Here is a 25,142-nt window from a genome sequence, read left to right as displayed (position 1 = left end):
TCTAGTTCCACCTCATCAGCAAAACATGGGTTTCTATTCGAACTTTTTTTGTGGTACCGAAGCCGGATGGTTCGGTCAGGCCAATTTTGAACTTGAAATCGTTAAACCCTTATCTAAGGGAGTTCAAATTAAAAATGGAGTTTCTGAGGGCGGTGATCTCAGGTCTGGCGGAGGGGGAGTTCCTGGTGTCCCTGGACATCAAGGATGCGTACCTTCACATTCCCATTTGGTCGCTGCATCAGGCTTATCTCAGATTTGCATTGTTAGAAGATCACGATCAGTTTCAATCACTGCCATTCGGTCTTTCCACGGCACCAAGGGTCTTCACCAAGGTGGACCTTCCAATGTCTCATCTAGAGCCGACACGGAGGCAGTCTTTCCTGGGGATGATCCTCGGCACGGAAGTGCAGAGGGTGGTTCTCCCGGTTGACAAAGCATTGGTGATGGTCCGGGATGTCTTGAAGCCTACCCGGTTATCTGTTCATCAGTAAAGGCAGATGGTTGCCTCCTACGAGGCTCTGCAGTACGGAAGGTTTCATGCTCGGTCCTTGCAGCTGGAAATCCTGGACCAGTGGTCGGGATCTCACCTACACGTGTCGCCGAAAGCGAGTATTTCACTCCTCTGTTGGCTGCAACTGCCGCACCTTCTGGAGAGCCGCAGGTTCGGGGTTTAGGACTGGATCCTTCTAACCTCGGATACAAGTCTCCGAGGTTGTGGAGCAGTCACTCGAGGGGAAACCTTCCAAGGAAGGTGGTCGAGTCAGGAATCCCTTCTTCCAATGAACATCCTGAAGCGAAGAGCCGTGTACAACTGTTTTCTTCAAGCAGCGCACCTTCTGCAGGATCGGGCTGTTCAGGTGCAGTCGGACAACGCGACCACGGTGGCCTACAAAAACCGGCAATGGGAAACGAAGAGCAGGGCTGTAATGTCAGAGGTGACAAGAATCCTCCTCTATGCAGAAAGGCACGCAGTGGCAATGTCTGCAATCTTCATTCCTGGAGTAGACAACTAGGAAATGGACTTCCTCAGATGACGCTCTCCATCCAGGAGATGTTTGAGGAGGTAACCGGTTGGTGGGGCGTTCCTCACATAGACATGATGGCCTCCCGCTTCAACAGGAAGCTTAGGAGGTGCTGTTCCTGGTCGAGAGACCCACAAGCAGTGGCTGTGGACGCGCTGGTGACACTGAGTGTTCCAGTCGGTGTATGTGTTCCCTCCACTTCCCCTCATTCCAAGAGTTCTACAGCTTGTAAAAAGTGCAAGGGTTCTGGCAATCCTCATTGCTCCGGACTGGCCAAGGAGGGCTTGGTACGCGGATCTGCTTGATCTTCTACTGGAAGATCCAATGCCTCTACCTCTTCGGGAGGATCTTCTACTACAGGGGCCGTTCGCTTATCAAGACTTACCACGGCTACGTTTGACGGCATGGCGGTAGAGCGCCAGATCTTGGCTCGGAAGGGTATTCCGAGTGCGGTTATACCTACACTGATACAGGCTAGGAAGGGAGTAACGTCTAAACATTACCATCGAATTTGGAAAGAGTATGTGTCTTGGTGTGCATCCCAGCCCTGAGATCGGGTAGGTGGGAGCGAGATTAAAAGATTTCAGTCGCATCTGGAATCCTCATGCCTAGACTCATTCTTCAAATCAGGCTTACCTGCTTCGCTGACAGAAAGTACAATCCTGCAGGAAGCCATTCAAAAATTGGTACAAACAAATGTCACTGTTCCAGTTCCACCTCTCATAAAAAAAAAAAAAAAAAATACACTGGTTAGTACTCAAACCTGTTTGTGGTACCAAAACCGGATGGTTCGGTAAGGCCAATATTGAACCTAAAGTCAAATTCAAATTAAAGTCAAATTCAAGATGGAGTCCGAGAGCGGTGATCTCCTCAGGTCTGGAGGAGGGGGAATTCCTAGTATCCCTGGATATCAAGGTTGCGTACCTCCACATTCCGAACTGGCTGTATCACCAGGCCTATCTAAGGTTTGCACTACAGGACTGTCGCTATCCGTTCCAGACATTGCCATTTGGCCTCTCCACAGCACTGAGGGTGTTCACCAAGGTTATGGCAGAGATGATGCTCCTCCTTCGCATGCAGGGAGTGAACATAACTCCATATCTGGAGGATCTACTGATAAAGGCATCCTCCAGGGAGTGGCTGTTGCAGAGTATTGCTCTCTCAACTCCTCCAGGGTCATGATGGGGTCCTGAACCTTCCAAAATCGCGTTTGGAGCCGACAAGGAAACTGCCTTTCCTGAAGATACTCTACAAGGAAGTACAGAGGGTGTTTCTACCAGTGGAGAAAGCATTGGTGATCCAGTCAATGGTCCGGGATGTCCTGAAGCCAGCCCAGGTTTCGGTTCATCCTTGCATTCACCTTCTTGGAGAGATGGTAGCCTCCTACGAGGCTCTGCAGTACAGAAGATTCCATACGAGATTCTTCCAGCTGGATCTCCTGGACAAGTGGTCCGGATCACCTTTTCACATGCATTAGCGGATACGCCGGTCACCGAAAGCCAGAATTTCACTCCTTCGGTGGCTGCAGACTTCTCACCTACTCGAGGGCCGCAGGTTCGGGATTCAGAATTGGATCCTTCTAACCACGGATGCAAGTCTCGGAGGTTGGGGAGCAGTCACCCAGGAGGAAAAAATCTTCTAAGGAAACTGTCCTCCCAATAAACATTCTGGAATTGAGGGCCATATACAATGGCCTTCTACAAGCGGCACATCTTGTGCAAGATAAAGCCATTCAGGTTCAGTCAGACAATGACAGTCGTGTCCTACATATACCGGCAGGGTGGAACGAAGAGCAGAGCTGCAATGTCAGAGGTAACAAGAATCCTCCTCTGGGCAGAAAGACACGTGCTGGTGCTGTCGGCGATCTTCATTCCGGGAGTGGACAACTGGGAAACGGACTTCCTCAGCAGACACGATCTCCATCCAGGAGAATGAGTCCTCCACCTGGAGGTGTTCGCAGAGGTCACAAGCTGATGGGGTGTATCTCAGAAATGATGGCCTCTCTCCTCAAAAAGAAGCTTCGGAGGTACTGTTCCAGGTCAAGAGACCCACAAGCAGTGGTGGTGGATGCCCTGATAACTCCGTGGGTGTTCCAGTCAGTGTATGTGTTCCCTCCACTTCCACTCATCCCAAGGATTCTCAAACTAATATAAAGAACACGAGTTCAGGTGATCCTCATTGCTCCGGACTGGCCAAGAAGGGCTTGGTATGCGGATCTTCTGGAATTACTGCTGGAAGATCCGAGGCCTCGTCCTCTTCGGAAGGACCTTCTACAACAGGGGCAGTTCGCCTATCAAGACTTACCATGGCTACGTTTGACAGCATGGAGGTTGAACGCCAGATATTGGCTCAGAATGGCATTCTGAACAAGGTAATTCCTACTCTGATCCAAGCTAGGAAGGGAGTATCGTCTAAGCATTACCATCCGATTTAGAAAAAGTTATGTGTCTTGGTGTGAATCCAAGACGTTTCCTACAGTGGAGTTTCAACTAGGACATTCTCCTCTTTCTGCAAGCAGGTGTGGATGTGGGCCTACGCTTGGGCTCCATAAAGGTCCAGATTTCAGCCTTGTCCATTTTCTTCCAGATACAATTGGCTGCTCTCCCTGAGGTTCAGTGTTTCTTGAAAGAGGTTCTGCACATCCAAACACCCCAAAGTGCTGTAGGAGGCACAAAGGATCTTAATGTGGTGCTGCAGTTACTGCAATCGGATTGGTTCGAACCTTTTACAGGAGGTGGACGTAAAGTTTCTTACTTGGAAGGCAGTCACACTGTTGGCATTAGTGTCTGCAAGACGTGTTAGAATTGGGGGCATTGTTGCACAAGAGCCCCTACGCGATTTTCCATGAGGATAGAGCTGAGCTCAGAACACGTCAGCAATTTCTTCCAAAAGTTGTCTGCTTTTCATATCAACAAACCTATTGTGGTGCCAGTTGCAACTGACACCTCGCCTACTTCAAAGTTCTTGGATGTTTTGAGGGCTTTGAAAATATTTCAAGAGAAATGCTGGTCACAAAGCTGGAAGCACTATTTGTCCTTTATGATCCCAACAAAATTTGGGTGTCCTGCTACTAAGCAGACAGTTACTCGCTGGATCAGGCTTACTATCCAGCATGCGTATTCTTCGGCAGGATTGGTGGTTCCAAGATCTGTACAGGCCCACTCTACTCGTAAAGTGGGTTCTCTCTGGACGACTGCCCGTTGTGTCTCGGCCCTTCAGCTTTGCCGAGCATTCACTTGGTCAGGGTCGAGCACGTTTGCAAAGTTCAACAAGTTCGATACTTTGACCAAACTTAAGGTCCTCAGAGGCCAATCAGTTCTACAGGACCCTCGGCACTCTCCCTCCCGTACTTAGAGCTTTGGTACATCCCTATGGTACTAAATGGAACCCCAGCATCCTCTAGGACGTATGAGAAAACAGGATTTATATACATATCGGTAAATCCTTTTCTCGTAGTTCGTAGAGGATGCTGGGTGCCCGCCCAGTGCCTCGCATTCCTGTGTTACTTGGTTAAGTATTGGTTCAGTTGCTGAATCGTTTCAAGTTGGTTAGCTTGGCTTTCCTTTTGTGTGTGAGCTGGTGTAATTCTCACCACTTACAAGATGGATAAAAAAAACGGAAATATATGAAGCGCCTGTGTCCGTATTGAACAAAATTATTATTCTTTTAAATAACCACAATTGAGCCCTCGTTCGCTTAACTCAAGGGGCTGTATACACACCTACAGCTAGACAATAAATAGACAAGAAAAAGACAAGCGCTCATGGGTTCATATTCTCACCACTGTATGTATTTTTTCCTATGGAAGTATGTCCGTCTCCTCGGGCAGAGTTTATGGACTGAGTCTGGTAGGAGGGGCATAGAGGGAGGTGCCAGCCAACACTATTAAACTCTTAATGTGCCAGTGGCTCATAGTGGACCCGTCTATTACCCTATGGTACTAAATGGAACCCCAGCATCCTCAACGGACTACAAGAAAATGATTTACTGGTAGGTATATAAATCCTGTTTTTGTGTTCTTCCCCAATAGAATGCAACCTCACTCACCAGACGGCAAGAATGGTGCTAAACAGAAGCCGAGGAAGAAGGTACAGAAATTACTCCTTTCCTGTCATACATGTGAGGGAGGTCACAATGTGTTATATAGATATAGAGAGAATAACCAAAAATGATTTTTTTCAAAACTGCATCAAGTTTTCTAGGTACACTTGCACATCGTTTTTGAGGGAACTTTGCAGGGAGGTTGTACCAAGCATCGTGGAGAACTAACCACAGATCTTCTGTGGCTGTGGTCTTGCTCAAACCCTTCTGTCTCCATGTAATCCCAGACAGACTCGATGTTAAGAATAGGGCTCTGTGGGGGCATATCAACTTCCAGGACTCCGTGTTCTTTACGCTGAAAGTTTATCAAATTGGCCGTATGGTTAGGGTCGTTGTCCTGCTGCAGAAGAAATTTGGTGCCAATCAGATGCTTCCCTAATGGTATTGCATGAAGGATAAGTACCTGCCTGTATTTCTCAGCATTGAGGACATTAATCCTGAGCAAATCCCCCAACTCCATTTGCTAAAATGCAGCCCCAAACTTGCAAGGAACCTCTACCATGTTTTGCTGTTGCCAGCAGACAATATTGGACGTGCGTTCGCGCTCTGATATACGCATGCCTTGGAGTGCATTCAACCACCCAGGACGTGCGTATTTCAGAGCATGACTGAATGTTATATTTATCTTATAAAATGGTCCTTGTTGTGATGAAATAGTTCCATGTGGAGATGATACAGAATAAGGGGGGGAAAAATAGTTCTCAATAGGCTATTTAGTTTGTTTTTGTACAGTTAAATATTTATTCATTAAAAATAAGTGTACGTGCCTTGTTATGGAACCCCTAGCTACGAGGATACGTGCCAATGCTGACATTGCTGGTGTGCGAATAGGCCCAACTGAGCACAAAATTGCACTCTATGCAGACGATGTCCTGATATCCCCGGGACAACCGGCCCAATCTCTGCAACCTCTTGGCCGAAATAGACCTCTCTTCCAAATTTTCCGGTTATAAAATCAACCCTGACAAAACTGAAGTACTTGATTTCTATGTTCCTGGCCTAACCAAATTGGCTCTCGAAGCGTCCTTCCCTTTTAATTGGCATTAACGCAAACTTAAATGCCAGTGGGTTAAATAGATACCTAGGTATCATCACCAACTCTTTAAAGCTAACTTCCCCTGTGTTCTAGACCAGGCCAAATCAAACCTGCTGTCGTGGTCTTCTTTATTTATATAATGGATGGGACGAATGAATTTGGTGAAGATGAACATGCTCCCTAGACTCCTTGATCTTTTCCAAACACTCCCATTCTTCATCCCCTCTTATGTATTCAAATTTTCTCCGGCAGGGTCTACAGGTTATCCACAGGATATATAAGTATGTGTGTCACTTTAAAAAAAAAAAAAAAAAATTATTCCTTTAGAAAGGGGGATTTTGAGATTATGCGCAATAAAACCTTCAAGTGCAGGAGAGGTAATCCACAACCACTCAAAAGACAGATAAAAAAATAATAAAGCACTAAGTGATATAGCGTGCTCAAAGATAACATGCATCCAATTAGCCATTATAGTTACAATCAAATGATAACATAAAGGATTCACCCTTTGTTTTGGCTTGAGTCTATAAGTTGTTAAACAGTATCAACTTGGTATATTCCAGACTCCAAAGGATCTGATCTGAAAAATAAGTTTCTCTTGTTCCACACTGTGTTATGGATCAGAGAAACACAAATTAAACAAATATAGTATAGTAATCCTTTTGGAACCAAGTAGGTATAATTTCTAATTGCACTTATAAAGTACAGGAAATGATGGGCATATGTTGTAACATCCCAATAGGCATAAGCTGCTCCCAAATGTTGTCTTCCTCCAGATATTTGTATCTTAGCCAAACACAGACCTAGGAGGATATAGACCTCTAATCTCTGAACACTCCTTATTGACTCACGCCAAAACAAAGGGTGAATCCTTTAGCATTTGATTGTAACTATATTGGCTAATTGGATGCATGTTATCTTTGAGCGCGCTTTATAACTTTGTGCTTCATTTTTTTTCTTTTCTTTACACCCTGTTTAGGCCTAATTTATTTTATACCTAATGCATTTTATTTGACGCTTTTTGACACCTGTGATCCAAATGTGTACTTCTCTCTAATATATGCCTGTTTTGTTTTAAGATGGCCAACCACCATCCTGGAGATATTGAGGACTTTGTTACTGTTGATGACTGTGGCGATGAAGAGGCAGAGCAAGAAAACGAAGCTGTCGCACAACAGGAATCGGAAAGCGCCGACTCTCCTATGACTCCAGAAAGTGCAGCTGAAACAGAGTGCCCCAAAGATCTTGGTCCCTTTAAACCCAATAATCCTGTTGGTAAGCGTTTATTTTCTGACTGCTCAGAGGATAGTGGCAAGTGCAGGAGGCCTCCACATAAGTGTATACCCGCACACCCCACAGTCAGCCTCAAACTAATATATACAGTGTGCACTCCCTACATCTCAGCTAGCTCCTGTGGAAGAGGCAGCCTCTTTTTAAATCCAAGAAGGCCAATGTGAAACCGCATTACCCAGAGAGCAGCCTTACTTTGATTCAAAAAGGGGCTGCCTCTTCCATGGGAGCTGGCTGATATGTGGAGGAGACTAGCAGTGACCACCGTGCTCCTCTATGGGGAGGGCTTAGCTTGCATGTGGTTAGTGTATCGCAGCATAGAGTTGAACGGAACGTAAACTTGGAGGCTGGTGGTCATGTGGAGTTAAGATTTTTAACCTGTAAATTGTATTGAGATCAGAGAATTCCAGGATAGCCATGTATAAAATTCATGATCTGTTCACGTTTTGGAGCATATTCTGTTTGTAATGAAGTTATCCAAGCTAAAGTGTACATGTGGTCTGCACGTTATGGAAGCAGCCATTCTGTGAGAGTTTGGGGCAGATTGAATTAAGCCTGGAGAAGTGATAAGTGGAGGGTGACTTGACAGTAAAGAGCGGATTGGCTGGTGCTTTCTTCTTCCACTTATCACTTCTCTAGACTTAATTCATCTGCCCCTTGGTCTCTAACCAGTGATGCTGGCATGAACATGGAAGCATCTACAATGTTTGGTTAATTTGGTTTAATGATTTCTTATATGTAGTGGCTGATCCATACATTGCCAAATTTTAGGCTGCAGAAAAAATGAAATTTTTTTTTATTTATTTTTTTATTTCACTTCACAATTTTCTTTTCAGGAGTGGACTATGTGGTTCCCGCCTTCTATTGCACGCTCTGTTCCTTCTACACGTGTGAAGATGTGACAAAAGTTACACATTGCAGCAAGTTGTCGCACTATAACAAACTGAAGGTGAGTTGAATAATTTATATAGCGCTCTTTATCCATGTATGGACTGAAGGCGCTTAGCAGAAAGTGAGAACATAGTTTAGAATACGGCTGGCCTAAATAGTGATAGTTATGCTAAACATTAACCTTGCCTCGTTACAGCACACACAAGTGTTATAATCTAATTCTTAAAGTTTTGTATACATATGGGATTGTTGCATTCTGTAAAAGAATATTGGTTGTTAGCAAAGACTATCAGCAGCTCTATATAAAGGCAATATCTTCAATCCCGAATCTACCCCAAACACCAGCAAATCAAAGGAACAAATTCTGGCTAAATGCTCATCTGATCGATCCCTGAGTTGTCCATTTATTCAACAGTACGACAGTACATTTTGAGGGATGATAAAGATTTTCTTGCTGTACTTTACGTAGTTGCTGTGCTGCAGCCGGTCAGCTCACAAAACTCCCCCCTCAGTACGTTCGTTTTCTCCAATAATCCTCTTTCCTAACATCCAGGGGCAGATGTATTAAGCCTGGAGAGGTGATAAAGCAGTGATAAGTGCAAGGTGATAATGCACCAGTTAATCTGCTTCAATATGTAAATTGACAGTCAGGAGCTGATTGGCTGGTGCATCACTGCTTTTTCACTTCTCCAGGCTTAATTCCTCTGCTTCTCTCCCCTAACATTAGCCTGAAGGGGACATCGGGGGGCTCCGCTAGGGGGGTCCCCCAGTTCACTGTGCGGCTGGGAGGCATACGGGACCCTTCCTGGAGGGGACCCGCTATAGCCCCCTGTGTACACTGGCAGCGGTTAGTGTAACCTTGCATTTCTCGAATGTCCTAGTGGATGCTGGGGACTCCATAAGGACCATGGGTATAGACGGGCTCCGCAGGAGACATGGGCACTTTAAGAAAGAATTTAGGTTCTGGTGTGCACTGGCTCCTCCCTCTATGCCCCTCCTCCAGACCTCAGTTTGATACTGTGCCCAGACGAGCTGGGTGCTTTTCAGTGAGCTCTCCTGAGTTTGCTGAGAGAAAGTATTTTGTTAGGTTTTTTATTTTCAGGGAGCTCTGCTGGCAACAGACTCCCTGCATCGTGGGACTGAGGAGAGAAGCAGCCCTACTCTCTGACGCTAGGTCCTGCTTCTTAGGCTACTGGACACCATTAGCTCCAGAGGGATCGTACGCATGATCTCACCCTCGCCGTCCGATACCAGAGCTGCGCCGCCGTCCCCCTTGCAGAGCCGAATGACAGAAGTTGGGTGAGTATGAGAAGCAAAGAAGACTTCACAGGCGGCAGAAGACTCCGTTCTTCACTGAGGTGATGCACAGCACTGCAGCTGTGCGCCATTGCTCCCACACACCTCACATACTCCGGTCACTGTAAGGGTGCAGGGGGGGGGGGGGGGGCTGGGCAGCATTTGGGACCTCTTTTGGCAAAAGTTAAACACATATACAGCTGGGCACTGTATGTATGTATGTATGAGCCCCCGCCAAAAATTGCATATTTAAGCGGGACAAAAGCCCGCTGCCGAGGGGGCGTAGCTTCTTCCTCAGCACTCACCAGCGCCATTTTTTCTCCACAGCTCCGCTAAGAGGAAGCTCCCCAGGCTCTCCCCTTCAGATACACGGTAGAAGAGGGTAAAAAGAGGGGGGGGGACACGCACATAATTAGGCGCAAACAACAATATATAAACATCAGCTACTGGGTTAACATTAAGTTACTGTGTTATTCCTGGGTTTATAGCGTTGGGGTGTGTGCTGGCATACTCTCTCTCTCCTAAGGGCCTTGTGGGGGAACTGTCTTCAAAAAGGGCATTCCCTGTGTGTGGTGTTGGCATGTCTGATGAGGAAGGCTATGTGAAAGCAGAGCGGGAGCAAGTGAATGTGGTGTCTCTGCCGACGGCGCCGACACCTGATTGGATGGCTATGTGGAAGGTTTTAAATGATAATGTTAATTCCTTGCATAAAAGGTTAGAAAAAGCTGAAGCCTCAGGACAGTCGGGGTCCCAACCCGTGCCTGATCCTGTGTCGCAGAGGCCGTCGGGGTCTCAAGTGCCCACTATCCCAAATTGTTGACACTAATACCGACATGGATTCTGACTCCAGTGTCGATTACAATGATGCAAAGTTACAGCCAAAATTGGCTAAATCCATCCGTTATATGATTATAGCAATTAAGGATGTGTTGCACATCACAGAGGAAATCCCAGTCCCTGACAAGAGGGTACATATGTATGGGGAAAAGAAGCCGGAGGTAACCTTTACCCCCTCACACGAGCTAAATGAGTTATGTGAAAAGGCTTGGGAATCTCCAGATGGAAAACTGCAGATTTCCAAAACGATCCTTATAGCGTATCCTTTCCCGCCAACGGACAGGTTACGCTGGGAATCCTCCCCTAAGGTGGACAAAGCTTTAACACGCTTATCCAAGAAGGTAGCCCTGCCGTCACAGGATACGGGTACCCTCAAAGATGCTGCTGGTCGCAAACAGGAGGTTACCCTGAAGTCCATTTATACACATTCAGGTGTGTAGTGCTGTAGCGGCATGGACGGATACCGTGTCTGAGGAAATTGATAACTTACCCTGGATTAACAAAATCCTTTCCTTGTAATGTCCATCTCCTCTGGGCACAGTTTCTCTAACAGGTCTGGAGGAGGGGCATAGAGGGAGGAGCCAGTGCACACCCAGAACTAAATTCTTAAAGTACCCATGTCTCCCGCGGAGCCCGTCTATCCCCATGGTCCTTACGGAGTCCCCAGCATCCTCTACGGACTACGAGAAAATTTTTTACCAGTAGGTTTAAAGTCTTATTTTCTCTGACGTCCTAGTGGATGCTGGGTACTCCGTAAGGACCATGGGGAATAGCGGGCTCCGCAGGAGACTGGGCACTCTAAAAGAAAGATTAGGTACTATCTGGTGTGCACTGGCTCCTCCCTCTATGCCTCCTCCTCCAGACCTCAGTTAGAATCTGTGCCCGGCCCGAGCTGGTTGCACACTAGGGGCTCTCCTGAGCTCCTAGTAAAGAAAGTATTTGTTAGGTTTTTTATTTTCAGTGAGATCTGCTGGCAACAGACTCACTGCTACGAGGGACTTAGGGGAGAAGAAGCGAACCTACCTGCTTGCAGCTAGCTTGGGCTTCTTAGGCTACTGGACACCATTCGCTCCAGAGGGATCGAACACAGGCCCAGCCTCGGTCGTCTGGTCCCGGAGCTGCGCCGCCGCCCCCCTTACAGAGCCAGAAGCACATCCTGGAAATCGGCGGCTGAAGACTTCGGTCTTCATTAAGGTAGCGCACAGCACTGCAGCTGTGCACCATCGCTCCCTATGCACACCACATACTCCGGTCACTGATGGGTGCAGGGCGTGGGGGGGGGGGGGGGGCGCCCTGGGCTGCAATTAGAGTACCTTACATTGGCAAATGGCACATAATATAGCCTAATAAGCTATATATGTGCAAAAATCCCCTGCCATAATATAAATATAAGAGCGGGAGAAGTCTGCCAGCACACTGGCGCCATTTTTTCTCTTCACAGCTCCGCTGGAAGACAGCTCCCCATGCTCTCCCCTGCAGTTTCCAGGCTTAAAGGGTAAAAAAGAGAGGGGGGGCACTAAATTTAGGCGCAAACTGTATATGAAAAGCAGCTATAGGGAAAATCACTTTCTGTTAGTGTAAATCCTTGATTAAATAGCGCTGTGGTGTGTGCTGGCATACTCTCTCTCTGTCTCCCCAAAGGACTTTGTGGGGTCCTGTCCTCAGTCAGAGCATTCCCTGTGTGTGTGCGGTGTGTCTGTATGGCTGTGTCGACATGTTTGATGAGGAGGCTTATGTGGAGGCTGAGCAGGTGCTGATGAATGTGATGTCACCCCCTGCGGGGCCGACACCAGAGTGGGTGGATATGTGGAAGGTATTAACCGACGGTGTCAACTCCATACATAAAAGGCTGGATGACGTAACAGCCGTGGGACAGCCGGCTTCTCAGCCCGCGCCTGCCCAGGCGTCTCAAAGGCCATCAGGGGCTCAAACGCCTGCTACCTCAGATGGCAAACACAGATGTCGACACGGAGTCTGACTCCAGTGTCGACGAGGATGAGACACATGCACAATCCACTAGGGGCATCCGTTGCATGATTACGGCAATTTCTGACATTAACCCAATTACGGCAATTACACATTTCTGACATTAACCCAAGTACCACTAAAAAGGGTATTATGTTTGGGGAGAAAAAGCAGCCAGTGTTTTTTCCCCCATCAGATGAGTTGAATGAAGTGTGTGAAGAAGCGTGGGCTTCCCCCGATAAGATACTGGTAATTTCTAAAAAGTTACTGCTGGCGTACCCTTTCCCGTCAGAGGATAGGTCACGTTGGGAGATATCCCCTAGGGTGGATAAGGCAATCACACGTTTGTCAAAAAAGGTGGCACTGCCGTCTCAGGATACGGCCGCCTTGAAGGAGTCTGCTGATAGAAAGCAGGAGGCGATCCTGAAGTCTGTATATACACACTCAGGTACTATACTGAGACCCGCAATTGCCTCAGCATGGATGTGTAGTGCTGCTGCAGCGTGGTCTGATACCCTGTCAGATAATATTGATACCCTCGACAGGGATACTATTTTACTAACCATAGAGCATATTAAAGACGTCGTCTTATATATGAGAGATGCACAGGGGGATATTTGCCGGCTGGCATCCAGAATTAATGCAATGTCCATTTCTGCCAGGAGGGTATTATGGACCCGGCAGTGGACAGGTGATGCTGATTCTAAAAGGCACATGGAGGTTCTGCCTTATAAGGGTGAGGAATTGTTTGGGGATGGTCTCTCGGCAACAGCTGGGAAGTCGACATTTTTACCTCAGGTTCCCTCACAGCTTAAGAAAGCACCGTATTATCGGGTACAGTCCTTTCGGCCTCAGAAAAGCAAGCGGGTCAAAGGCGCTTCCTTTCTGTCCAGAGGCAAGGGAAGAGGGAAAAAGCTGAACCAGACAGCCAGTTCCCAGGAACAAAAATCTTCCCCCGCTTCCTCTAAGTCCACCGCATGACGCTGGGGCTCCACAGGCGGAGCCAGGTGCGGTGGGGGCGCGTCTCCGGAACTTCAGCGACCAGTGGGCTCGCTCACAGGTGGATTCCTGGGTTCTGCAAGTGGTATCTCAGGGATACAAGCTGGAGTTCGAGGCGACTCCCCCACGCCATTACCTCAAATCAGCCTTGCCTGCTGCCCTCTGAGAAAGGGAGGTAGTACTGGTGGCAATTCACAAGCTGTATCTTCAGCAGGTGATAATCAAGGTACCCCTCCTTCAACAGGGACGGGGTTACTATTCCACAATGTTTGTGGTACCGAAACCAGACTGTTCGGTGAGACCCATTCTAAATTTAAAATCCTTGAACATTTATATAAAAGAGTTCAAGTTGGAATCGCTCAGGGCGGTTATTGCAAGCCTGGAAGAGGGGGATTTTATGGTGTCATTGGACATCAAGGATGCTTACCTGCATGTCCCCATTTATCCACCCCACAAGGAGTACCTCAGGTTTGTGGTACAGGACTGTCATTACCAATTCCAGACGTTGCCGTTTGGTCTGTCCACGGCACCGCGGGTATTTACCAAGGTAATGGCCGAAATGATGATGCTCCTCTGAAAGAAGGGAGTCATTATTATTCCGTACTTGGACGATCTCCTTATAAAGGCGAGGTCCAAAGAGCAGTTGCTAGTCAGCATAGCACTATCTCAGGAAGTGCTCCATCAGCACGGCTGGATTCTGAATATCCCAAAGTTGCAGCTGATTCCTGCGACGTGTCTGCTGTTCTTGGGCATGATTCTGGACACAGAACAGAAGATGATCTTTCTCCCGGAGGAGAAGGCCCAGGAATTATCTCTGGTCAGGGACCTCCTGAAACCAAAGCAGGTGTCTGTGCATCACTGCACGCGAGTCCTGGGAAAGATGGTAGCTTCTTACGAAGCAATTCCCTTCGGCAGATTCCATGCACGGATCTTCCAGTGGGATCTGTTGGACAAGTGGTCCGAATCGCATCTCCAGATGCATCGGTTAATCACCCTGTCCCCGAGGGCCAGGGTGTCTCTGCTGTGGTGGCTGCAGAGTGCTCAGCTGCTCGAAGGCCGCAGATTCGGCATACAGGACTGGGTCCTGGTGACCACGGATGAAAGCCTCCGAGGTTCGGGGGCAGTCACCCAGGGAAGAAACTTCCAAGGACTATGGTCGAGTCAGGAAACTTCCCTACACATAAATATTCTGGAACTAAGGGCCATTTACAACGCCCTGAGTCAAGCAGAACCCCTGCTTCAAAACCAACCGGTTCTGATTCAGTAAGACAACATCACAGCGGTCGCCCATGTAAACCGCCAGGGCGGCACAAGAAGCAGGGTGGCAATGGCAGAAGCCACAAGGATTCTTTGATGGGCGGAGAATCACGTGGTAGCACTGTCAGCAGTGTTCATTCCGGGAGTGGACAACTGGGAAGCAGACTTCCTCAGCAGGCACGACCTCCACCCGGGAGAGTGGGGACTTCATCCAGAAGTCTTCCTGCTGATTGTAAACCATTGGGAACGGCCACAGGTGGACATGATGGCGTCCCGCCTCAACAAAAAGCTAAAAAGATATTGCGCCAGGTCAAGGGACCCTCAGGCGATAGCTGTGGACGCTCTAGTGACACCGTGGGTGTACCAGTCGGTTTGTGTTCCCTCCTCTTCCTCTCATACCCAAGGTACTGAGGATAATAAGAAGGAAAGGAGTAAGAACTATACTCATTGTTCTGGATTGGCCAAGAAGAGCTTGGTACCCAGAACTTCAAGAAATGATCTCAGAGGACCCATGGCCTCTGCCGCTAAGACAGGACCTTCTGCAGCAGGGTCCCTGTCTGTTCCAAGACTTACCGCGGCTGCGTTTGACGGCATGGCGGTTGAACACCGGATCCTAAAGGAAAAGGGCATTCCGGAGGAAGTCATTCCTACGCTGATTAAAGCTAGGAAGGATGTGACCGCAAAACATTATCACCGCATATGGCGGAAATATGTTGCTTGGTGTGAGGCCAGGAAGGCCCCAACGGAGGAATTTCAGCTGGGTCGATTTCTGCACTTCCTACAGTCAGGGGTGACTATGGGCCTCAAATTGGGTTCCATTAAGGTCCAGATTTCGGCTCTGTCGATTTTCTTCCAAAAAGAACTGGCTTCACTGCCTGAAGTTCAGACATTTGTTAAAGGAGTGCTGCATATTCAGCCCCCTTTTGTGCCTCCAGTGGCACCTTGAGATCTCAACGTGGTGTTGGATTTCCTAAAGTCGCATTGGTTTGAGCCACTTAAAACCGTGGAGCTAAGATATCTCACGTGGAAAGTGGTCATGCTGTTGGCCTTGGCTTCGGCCAGGCGTGTGTCAGAATTGGCAGCTTTGTCATGTAAAAGCCCTTATCTGATTTTCCATATGGATAGGGCGGAATTGAGGACTCGTCCCCAATTTCTTCCTAAGGTGGTATCAGCATTTCATTTGAACCAACCTATTGTGGTGCCTGCGGCTACTCGGGACTTGGAGGATTCCAAGTTGCCGGACGTAGTCAGGGCCCTGAAAATCTATGTTTCCAGGACGGCTAGAGTCAGGAAAACTGACTCGCTATTTATCCTGTATGCACCCAACAAGCTGGGTGCTCCTACTTCAAAGCAGACTATTGCTCGCTGGATCTGTAGCACGATTCAACTTGCACATTCTGCGGCTGGACTGCCGCATCCTAAATCTGTAAAAGCCCATTCCACGAGGAAGGTGGGCCCTTCTTGGGCGGCTGCCCGAGGGGTCTCGGCTTTACAACTTTGCCGAGCTGCTACTTGGTCGGGTTCAAACACATTTGCAAAATTCTACAAGTTTGATACCCTGGCTGAGGAGGACCTTGAGTTTGCTCATTCGGTGCTGCAGAGTCATCCGCACTCTCCCGCCCGGTTGGGAGCTTTGGTATAATCCCCATGGTCCTTACGGATTACCCAGCATCCACTAGGACGTCAGAGAAAATAAGAATTTACTCACCGGTAATTCTATTTCTCGTAGTCCGTAGTGGATGCTGGGAGCCCGTCCCAAGTGCGGACTCTCTGCAATACATGTATATAGTTATTGCTTAACTAAAGGGTTATTGTTATGAGCCATCCGTTAAATGAGGCTCAGTTGTTGTTCATACTGTTAACTGGATATGGTTATCACAAGTTGTACAGTGTGATTGGTGTGGCTGGTATGAGTCTTACCCTGGATTCCAAATCCTTTCCTAGTAATGTCAGCTCTTCCGGGCACAGTTTCCCTAACTGAGGTCTGGAGGAGGGGCATAGAGGGAGGAGCCAGTGCACACCAGATAGTACCTAATCTTTCTTTTAGAGTGCCCAGTCTCCTGCGGAGCCCGCTATTCCCCATGGTCCTTACGGAGTACCTAGCATCCACTACAGACTACGAGAAATAGAATTACCGGCGAGTAAATTCTTATTTTTTATTTTATTTTTATCTCGCTCATCTGGTGATTTATTCTCAGTTATTCTTTCCACAAAAGTGCGGTTTCATTGTTTGGATTTATAAATGTGTTGGTTTTTTGTTTTTTTATTAATTGTCCATTATTTCTGCTCCACAGAAAGCGATGAACAAGATGTCAAAGGTTCCAGAGAAGCAAAACGAACCTGTTTAAAGAATGTTTTTGTTTTATCTTTTTATTTTGCAGCATACGAGACTACTAAATGTTACTAGTTTATTGCAGTTAAAGTATAAAGTATGTTTTTATTCTTTTTTGTTTTGTTATAAAAAAACAATTGAACAGTTTTAATGTTTTCAAATAAATTCTACAAGTTCCTCATTTGTTACATTAAAGCCAAGGTCTGATTCTCAAACGTACCAATCATCTTCTCCTGTGATGTTCAACTTTTGTTTCTGCTTCAAGTACACTGGGGTATAGATGTGTGATGAGTGGAGCCTGGAACTTAAAATTTCTTTAGAATTTAAGTTGGTTTTTCCTCCTCTACAGAAACCAAGAGCTTTGGTACTGCACTTTTAAAACCAAGAGCATATAATGGCGGAATGGACATTCACTTTTGTAGTTGGTATATTTTAATTACTATAATTTAAAAAGTCAAAATTGCAATATAAAGAACATGTATGCAATAAAACAAATTCTTGCATAGTGGCCACTTGTAACTTTCTTACATAGGCAACATTAGTATCCAATAATTCCTTTTCTCTGACGTCCTAAGTGGATGCTGGGACTCCGTAAGGACCATGGGGAATAGCGGCTCCGCAGGAGACTGGGCCCAACTAAAGAAAGCTTTAGGACTACCTGGTGTGCACTGGCTCCTCCCACTATGACCCTCCTCCAGACCTCAGTTAGAATCTTGTGCCCGGCTGAGCTGGATGCACACTAGGGGCTCTCCTGAGCTCCTAGAAAGAAAGTATATTTTAGGTTTTTTATTTTACATTGAGATCTGCTGGCAACAGACTCACTGCAGCGAGGGACTAAGGGGAGAAGAAGCGAACCTACCTAACTGGTGGTAGCTTGGGCTTCTTAGGCTACTGGACACCATTAGCTCCAGAGGGATCGACCACAGGACCCGACCTCGATGTTCGGTCCCGGAGCCGCGCCGCCGGCCCCCTTACAGAGCCAGAAGCAAGAAGTGTTCCGGAAAATCGGCGGCAGAAGACTTCTGTCTTCAACAAGGTAGCGCACAGCACTGCAGCTGTGCGCCATTGCTCCTCATGCACACCTCACACTCCGGTCACTGATGGGTGCAGGGCGCTGGGGGGTGGTGCCGTGAGGGCAATATAATACACCTTGGCTGGCAAATTATCACAATATATAGTCCCAGGGCTATATATGTGATAAATTACCCCTGCCAGAATCCATAAAAAAAGCGGGAGAAAAGTCCAGCTGAAAATGGGGCGGGGCTATCTCCCTCAGCACACTGGTGCCATTTTTCCTTCACAGTGCAGCTGGAAGACAGCTCCCCAGGCTCTCCCCTGTAGTTTTCAGGCTCAAAGGGTTAAAAAGAGAGGGGGGGCACTAAATTTAGGCACAATGTGTACACAAGCAGCTATTGGGGGGAAAATCACTCGGTTATAGTGTTAATCCCTGCATTATATAGCGCTCTGGTGTGTGCTGGCATACTCTCTGTCTCCCCAAAGGACTTTGTGGGGTCCTGTCCTCAGTCAGAGCATTCCCTGTGTGTGCGGTGTGTCGGTACGGCTGTGTCGACATGTTGGATGAGGAAGGTTACGTGGAGGCGGAGCAGAGGCCGATAAATGGGATGTCGCTAGAGATGAGTGCCGGAAATTTTTCGGGTTTTGGTTCCGCGGCCGTGTTTTGGGTTCGACCGCGTTTTGGCAAAACCTAACCGAATTTTTTTTTGTCGGATTCGGGTGTGTTTTGGATTCGGGTGTTTTTTTCCAAAAAACCTAAAAAACAGCTTAAATCATAGAATTTGGGGGTCATTTTGATCCCAAAGTATTATTAACCTCAAAAACCATAATTTCCACTCATTTTCAGTCTATTCTGAATACCTCACACCTCACCATATTTTTAGTCCTAAAATTTGCACCGAGGTCGCTGGATGACTAAGCTAAGCGACCCTAATGGCCGACACAAACACCTGGCCCATCTAGGAGTGGCACTGCAGTGTCACGCAGGATGTCCCTTCCAAAAAACCCTCCCCAAACAGCACATGACGCAAAGAAAAAAAGAGGCGCAATGAGGTAGCTGTGTGAGTAAGATAAGCGACCCTGGTGGCCGACACAAACACCGGGCCCATCTAGGAGTGTCACTGCAGTGTCACGCAGGATGTCCCTTCCAAAAAACCCTCCCCAAACCACATGACGCAAAGAAAAAAAGAGGCGCAATGAGGTAGCTGTGTGAGTAAGATAAGCGACCCTAGTGGCCGACACAAACACCGGGCCCATCTAGGAGTGGCACTGCAGTGTCACGCAGGATGGCCCTTCCAAAAAACACTCCCCAAACAGCACATGACGCAAAGAAAAAAGAGGTGCAAGATGGAATTGTCCTTGGGCCCTCGCACCCACCCTTATGTTGTATAAACAGGACATGCACACTTTAACCAACCCATCATTTCAGTGACAGGGTCTGCCACACGACTGTGACTGATATGACGGGTTGGTTTGGACCCCCACCAAAAAAGAAGCAATTAATCTCTCCTTGCACAAACTGGCTCTACAGAGGCAAGATGTCCACCTCATCATCATCCTCCGATATATCACCGTGTACATCCCCCTCCTCACAGATTATCAATTAGTCCCCACTGGAATCCACCATCTCAGCTCCCTGTGTACTTTGTGGAGGCAATTGCTGCTGGTCAATGTCTCCGCGGAGGAATTGATTATAATTCATTTTAATGAACATCATCTTCTCCACATTTTCTGGATGTAACCTCGTACGCCGATTGCTGACAAGGTGAGCGGCGGCACTAAACACTCTTTCGGAGTACACACTTGTGGGAGGGCAACTTAGGTAGAATAAAGCCAGTTTGTGCAAGGGCCTCCAAATTGCCTCTTTTTCCTGCCAGTATAAGTACGGACTGTGTGACGTGCCTACTTGGATGCGGTCACTCATATAATCCTCCACCATTCTTTCAATGTTGAGAGAATCATATGCAGTGACAGTAGACGACATGTCCGTAATCGTTGTCAGGTCCTTCAGTCCGGACCAGATGTCAGCAGTCGCTCCAGACTGCCCTGCATCACCGCCAGCGGGTGGGCTCGGAATTCTGAGCCTTTTCCTCGCACCCCCAGTTGCGGGAGAATGTGAAGGAGGAGATGTTGACAGGTCGCGTTCCGCTTGACTTGACAATTTTCTCACCAGCAGGTCTTTCAACCCCAGCAGACTTGTGTCTGCCGGAAAGAGAGATCCAAGGTAGGCTTTAAATCTAGGATCGAGCACGGTGGCCAAAATGTAGTGCTCTGATTTCAACAGATTGACCACCCGTGAATCCTTGTTAAGCGAATTAAGGGCTCCATCCACAAGTCCCACATGCCTAGCGGAATCGCTCCGTGTTAGCTCCTCCTTCAATGTCTCCAGCTTCTTCTGCAAAAGCCTGATGAGGGGAATGACCTGACTCAGGCTGGCAGTGTCTGAACTGACTTCACGTGTGGCAAGTTCAAAGGGCATCAGAACCTTGCACAACGTTGAAATCATTCTCCACTGCGCTTGAGACAGGTGCATTCCACCTCCTATATCGTGCTCAATTGTATAGGCTTGAATGGCCTTTTGCTGCTCCTCCAACCTCTGAAGCATATAGAGGGTTGAATTCCACCTCGTTACCACTTCTTGCTTCAGATGATGGCAGGGCAGGTTCAGTAGTTTTTGGTGGTGCTCCAGTCTTCTGTACGTGGTGCCTGTACGCCGAAAGTGTCCCGCAATTCTTCTGGCCACCGACAGCATCTCTTGCACGCCCCTGTCGTTTTTTAAAAAATTCTGCACCACCAAATTCAAGGTATGTGCAAAACATGGGACGTGCTGGAATTTGCCCATATTTAATGCACACACAATATTGCTGGCGTTGTCCGATGCCACAAATCCACAGGAGAGTCCAATTGGGGTAAGCCATTCCGCGATGATCTTCCTCAGTTGCCGTAAGAGGTTTTCAGCTGTGTGTGTATTCTGGAAACCGGTGATACAAAGCGTAGCCTGCCTAGGAAAGAGTTGGCGTTTGCGAGATGCTGCTACTGGTGCCGCCGCTGCTGTTCTTGCGGCGGGAGTCCATACATCTACCCAGTGGGCTGTCACAGTCATATAGTCCTGACCCTGCCCTGCTCCACTTGTCCACATGTCCGTGGTTAAGTGGACATTGGGTACAGCTGCATTTTTTAGGACACTGGTGACTCTTTTTCTGAGGTCTGTGTACATTTTCGGTATCGCCTGCCTAGAGAAATGGAACCTAGATGGTATTTGGTACCGGGGACACAGTACCTCCAACAAGTCTCTAGTTGGCTCTGCAGTAATGATGGATACCGGAACCACGTTTCTCACCACCCAGGATGCCAAGGCCTCAGTTATCCGCTTTGCAGTAGAATGACTGCTGTGATATTTCATCTTCCTCGCAAAGGACTGTTGAACAGTCAATTGCTTACTGGAAGTAGTACAAGTGGGCTTACGACTTCCCCTCTGGGATGACCATCGACTCCCAGCAGCAACAACAGCAGCGCCAGCAGCAGTAGGCGTTACACGCAAGGATGCATCGGAGGAATCCCAGGCAGGAGAGGACTCGTCAGAATTGCCAGTGACATGGCCTGCAGGACTATTGGCATTCCTGGGGAAGGAGGAAATTGACACTGAGGGAGTTGGTGGGGTGGTTTGCGTGAGCTTGGTTACAAGAGGAAGGGATTTACTGGTCAGTGGACTGCTTCCGCTGTCGCCTAAAGTTTTTGAACTTGTCACTGACTTATTATGAATGCGCTGCAGGTGACGTATAAGGGAGGATGTTCCGAGGTGGTTAACGTCCTTACCCCTACTTATTACAGCTTGACAAAGGCAACACATGGCTTGACACCTGTTGTCTGCATTTCTGTTGAAATACTTCCACACCGAAGAGCTGATTTTTTTGGTATTTTCACCAGGCATGTCAGTGGCCATGTTCCTCTCACGGACAACAGGTGTCTCCCCGGGTGCCTGACTTAAACAAACCACCTCACCATCAGAATCCTCCTGGTCAATTTCCTCCCCAGCGCCAGCAACACCCATATCCTCCTCATCCTGGTGTACTTCAACACTGACCTCTTCAATCTGACTATCAGGAACTGGACTGCGGGTGCTCCTTCCAGCACTTGCAGGGGGCGTGCAAATGGTGGAAGGCGCATGCTCTTCACGTCCAGTGTTGGGAAGGTCAGGCATCGCAACCGACACAATTGGACTCTCCTTGTGGATTTGGGATTTCGAAGAACGCACAGTTCTTTGCGGTGCTTTTGCCAGCTTGAGTCTTTTCAGTTTTCTAGCGAGAGGCTGAGTGCTTCCATCCTCATGTGAAGCTGAACTACTAGCCATGAACATAGGCCAGGGCCTCAGCCGTTCCTTGCCACTCCGTGTGGTAAATGGCATATTGGCAAGTTTACGCTTCTCCGACGACAATTTTATTTTAGGTTTTGGAGTCCTTTTTTTACTGATATTTGGTGTTTTGGATTTGACATGCTCTGTACTATGACATTGGGCATCGGCCTTGGCAGACGACGTTGCTGGCATTTCATCGTCTCGGCCATGACTAGTGGCAGCAGCTTCAGCACGAGGTGGAAGTGGATCTTGATCTTTCCCTAATTTTGGAACCTCAACATTTTTGTTCTCCATATTTTAATAGGCACAACTAAAAGGCACCTCAGGTAAACAATGGAGATGGATGGATACTAGTATACAATTATGGATGGACTGCCGAGTGCCGACACAGAGGTAGCTACAGCCGTGAACTACCGTACTGTGTCTGCTGCTAATATAGACTGGTTGATAATGAGATGTAGTATGTATAAAGAAGAAAGAAAAAAAAAACCACGGGTAGGTGGTATACAATTATGGATGGACTGCCGAGTGCCGACACAGAGATAGCTACAGCCGTGGACTACCGTACTGTGTCTGCTGCTAATATAGACTGGATGATAATGAGATGTAGTATGTATAAAGAAGAAAGAAAAAAAAAACCACGGGTAGGTGGTATACAATTATGGATGGACTGCCGAGTGCCGACACAGAGGTAGCTACAGCCGTGGACTACCGTACTGTGTCTGCTGCTAATATAGACTGGTTGATAATGAGATGTAGTATGTATAAAGAAGAAAGAAAAAAAAAACCACGGGTAGGTGGTATACAATTATGGATGGACTGCCGAGTGCCGACACAGAGGTAGCTACAGCCGTGAACTACCGTACTGTGTCTGCTGCTAGTATAGACTGGATGATAAATAATGATATAAAAAATATATATATATCACTACTGCAGCCGGACAGGTATATATTATATAATGACGGACCTGCTGGACACTGTCTGTCAGCAGAATGAGTTTTTTATAGAATAAAAAAACACCACACAAGTCACACGACGAGTGTTTAACTTTTTCAGGCAGACAATCACAATATACTGGTGGTCAGTGTGGTCAGGTCACTGGTCAGTCACACTGGCAGTGGCACTCTGGCAGCAAAAGTGTGCACTGTTTAATATGTACTCCTGGCTCCTGCTATAACCTATAACTGCTCCCCAGTCTCCCCCACAATTAAGCTGTGTGAGCACAGTCAGATATTATACATAGATGATGCAGCACACTGGGCTGAGCACAGATATGGTATGTGACTGAGTCACTGTGTATCATTTTTTTCAGGCAAAGAACGGATTATATTAAATAATAATAAAACTGCACTGGTGGTCTCACTGGTCAGTCACTAGTATAACTAACTACTATCAGCAAAATTCTGCACTCTCTGAGTACTCCTCCTAAGCTCCAGTAAATGAAGTGTCTCACTCTCCTATCTATTTCTAAACGGAGAGGACGCCAGCCACGTCCTCTCCCTATCAATCTCAATGCACGTGTGAAAATGGCGGCGACGCGCGACTCCTTATATAGAATCCGAGTCTCGCGATAGAATCCGAGCCTCGCGATAGAATCCGACAGCGTGATGATGACGTTCGGGCGCGCTCGGGTTAACCGAGCAAGGCGGGAAGATCCGAGTCGCTCGGCCCCGTGTAAAAAAACCTGAAGTTCGGATTCCGAGGAACCGAACCCGCTCATCTCTAGATGTCGCCCCCTGTGGGGCCGACATCAGAGTGGATGGATAGGTGGAAGGTATTAACCGACAGTGTCAACTCCTTACATAAAAGGCTGGATGAAGTAACAGCTGTGGGACAGCCGGCTTCTCAGCCCGTGCCTGCCCAGGCGTCTCAAAGGCCATCAGGGGCTCAAAAAAATACGCCCGTTACCTCAGATGGCAGACACAGATGTCGGCACGGAGTCTGACTCCAGTGTCGACGAGGTTGAGACATATACACAATCCACTAGGAACATCCGTTGCATTATCTCTGCAATGAAAAATGTGTTACACATTTCTGATATGAACCCATGTACCACATAAAAGGGGTTTTATGTTTGGGGAGAAAAAGCAGCCAGTGTTTTGTTCCCCCATCAGATGAGTGAATGAAGTGTGTAAAGAGCGTGGGTTCCCCCGATAAGAAAATGGTAATTTCTAAAAAGTTACTGCTGGCGTACCCTTTCCCGCCAGATGATAGGTCACGTTGGGAGATATCCCCTAGGGTGGATAAGGCGCTCACACCTGCTGCCTGCTGATAAAAAGCAGGAGGCTATCCTGAAGTCTGTATATACACACTCAGGTACTATACTGAGACCTGCATTTGCCTCAGCATAAATAGTGCTGCTGCAGCAGCAGCGTGGTCTGATACTCTGTCAGATAATATTAATACCCTAAACAGGGATAATATTTTGCTAACATAGAGCATATTAAAGATGTCGTCTTATATATGAAGGATGCACAGAGGGATATTTGCCGGCTGGCATCCAGAATTAATGCAATGTCCATTCTGCCAGGAGGGTATTAGAGACCCGGCAGTGGACAGGTGATGCTGCCTTTAAAAGGCACAGGGAGATTCTGCCTTATAAGGGTGAGGAATTGTTTGGGGATGGTCTCTGGGACCTCGTAGCCACAGCAACAGCTGGGAAGAAAATTTTTTACCTCACGTTTCCTCACAGCCTAAGAAAGCACCGTATTTTCAGGTACAGTCCTTTCGGCTTCAGAAAAGCAAGCG

At 47.5% G+C, this 25,142-nt stretch overlaps 1 protein-coding gene across 5 annotated transcripts in view; it reads left to right on the top strand.

The window, feature by feature from the left end:
- LOC134933421 (matrin-3-like) overlaps nt 1-17,529 on the top strand; it is a 111,299-nt gene extending 93,770 nt beyond the window's left edge. For all 5 annotated transcript variants that reach the window (XM_063928620.1, XM_063928619.1, XM_063928621.1 and 2 more), the window contains 4 exons: nt 5,053-5,110; nt 7,239-7,434; nt 8,286-8,398; nt 16,989-17,529. In XM_063928620.1, the coding sequence (XP_063784690.1) occupies nt 5,053-5,110; nt 7,239-7,434; nt 8,286-8,398; nt 16,989-17,042 (421 nt within the window). In that variant the 3' untranslated portion in view covers nt 17,043-17,529. The remainder of the gene's footprint in view (nt 1-5,052; nt 5,111-7,238; nt 7,435-8,285; nt 8,399-16,988) is intronic.
- The last annotated feature ends 7,613 nt before the right edge of the window (nt 17,530-25,142 follow it).

This window comes from Pseudophryne corroboree, chromosome 6 (genome assembly GCF_028390025.1).
Source record: "Pseudophryne corroboree isolate aPseCor3 chromosome 6, aPseCor3.hap2, whole genome shotgun sequence".
Taxonomy (NCBI): Eukaryota; Metazoa; Chordata; class Amphibia; order Anura; family Myobatrachidae; genus Pseudophryne; species Pseudophryne corroboree.
This window is presented reverse-complemented; position numbering and strand designations above follow the sequence as displayed.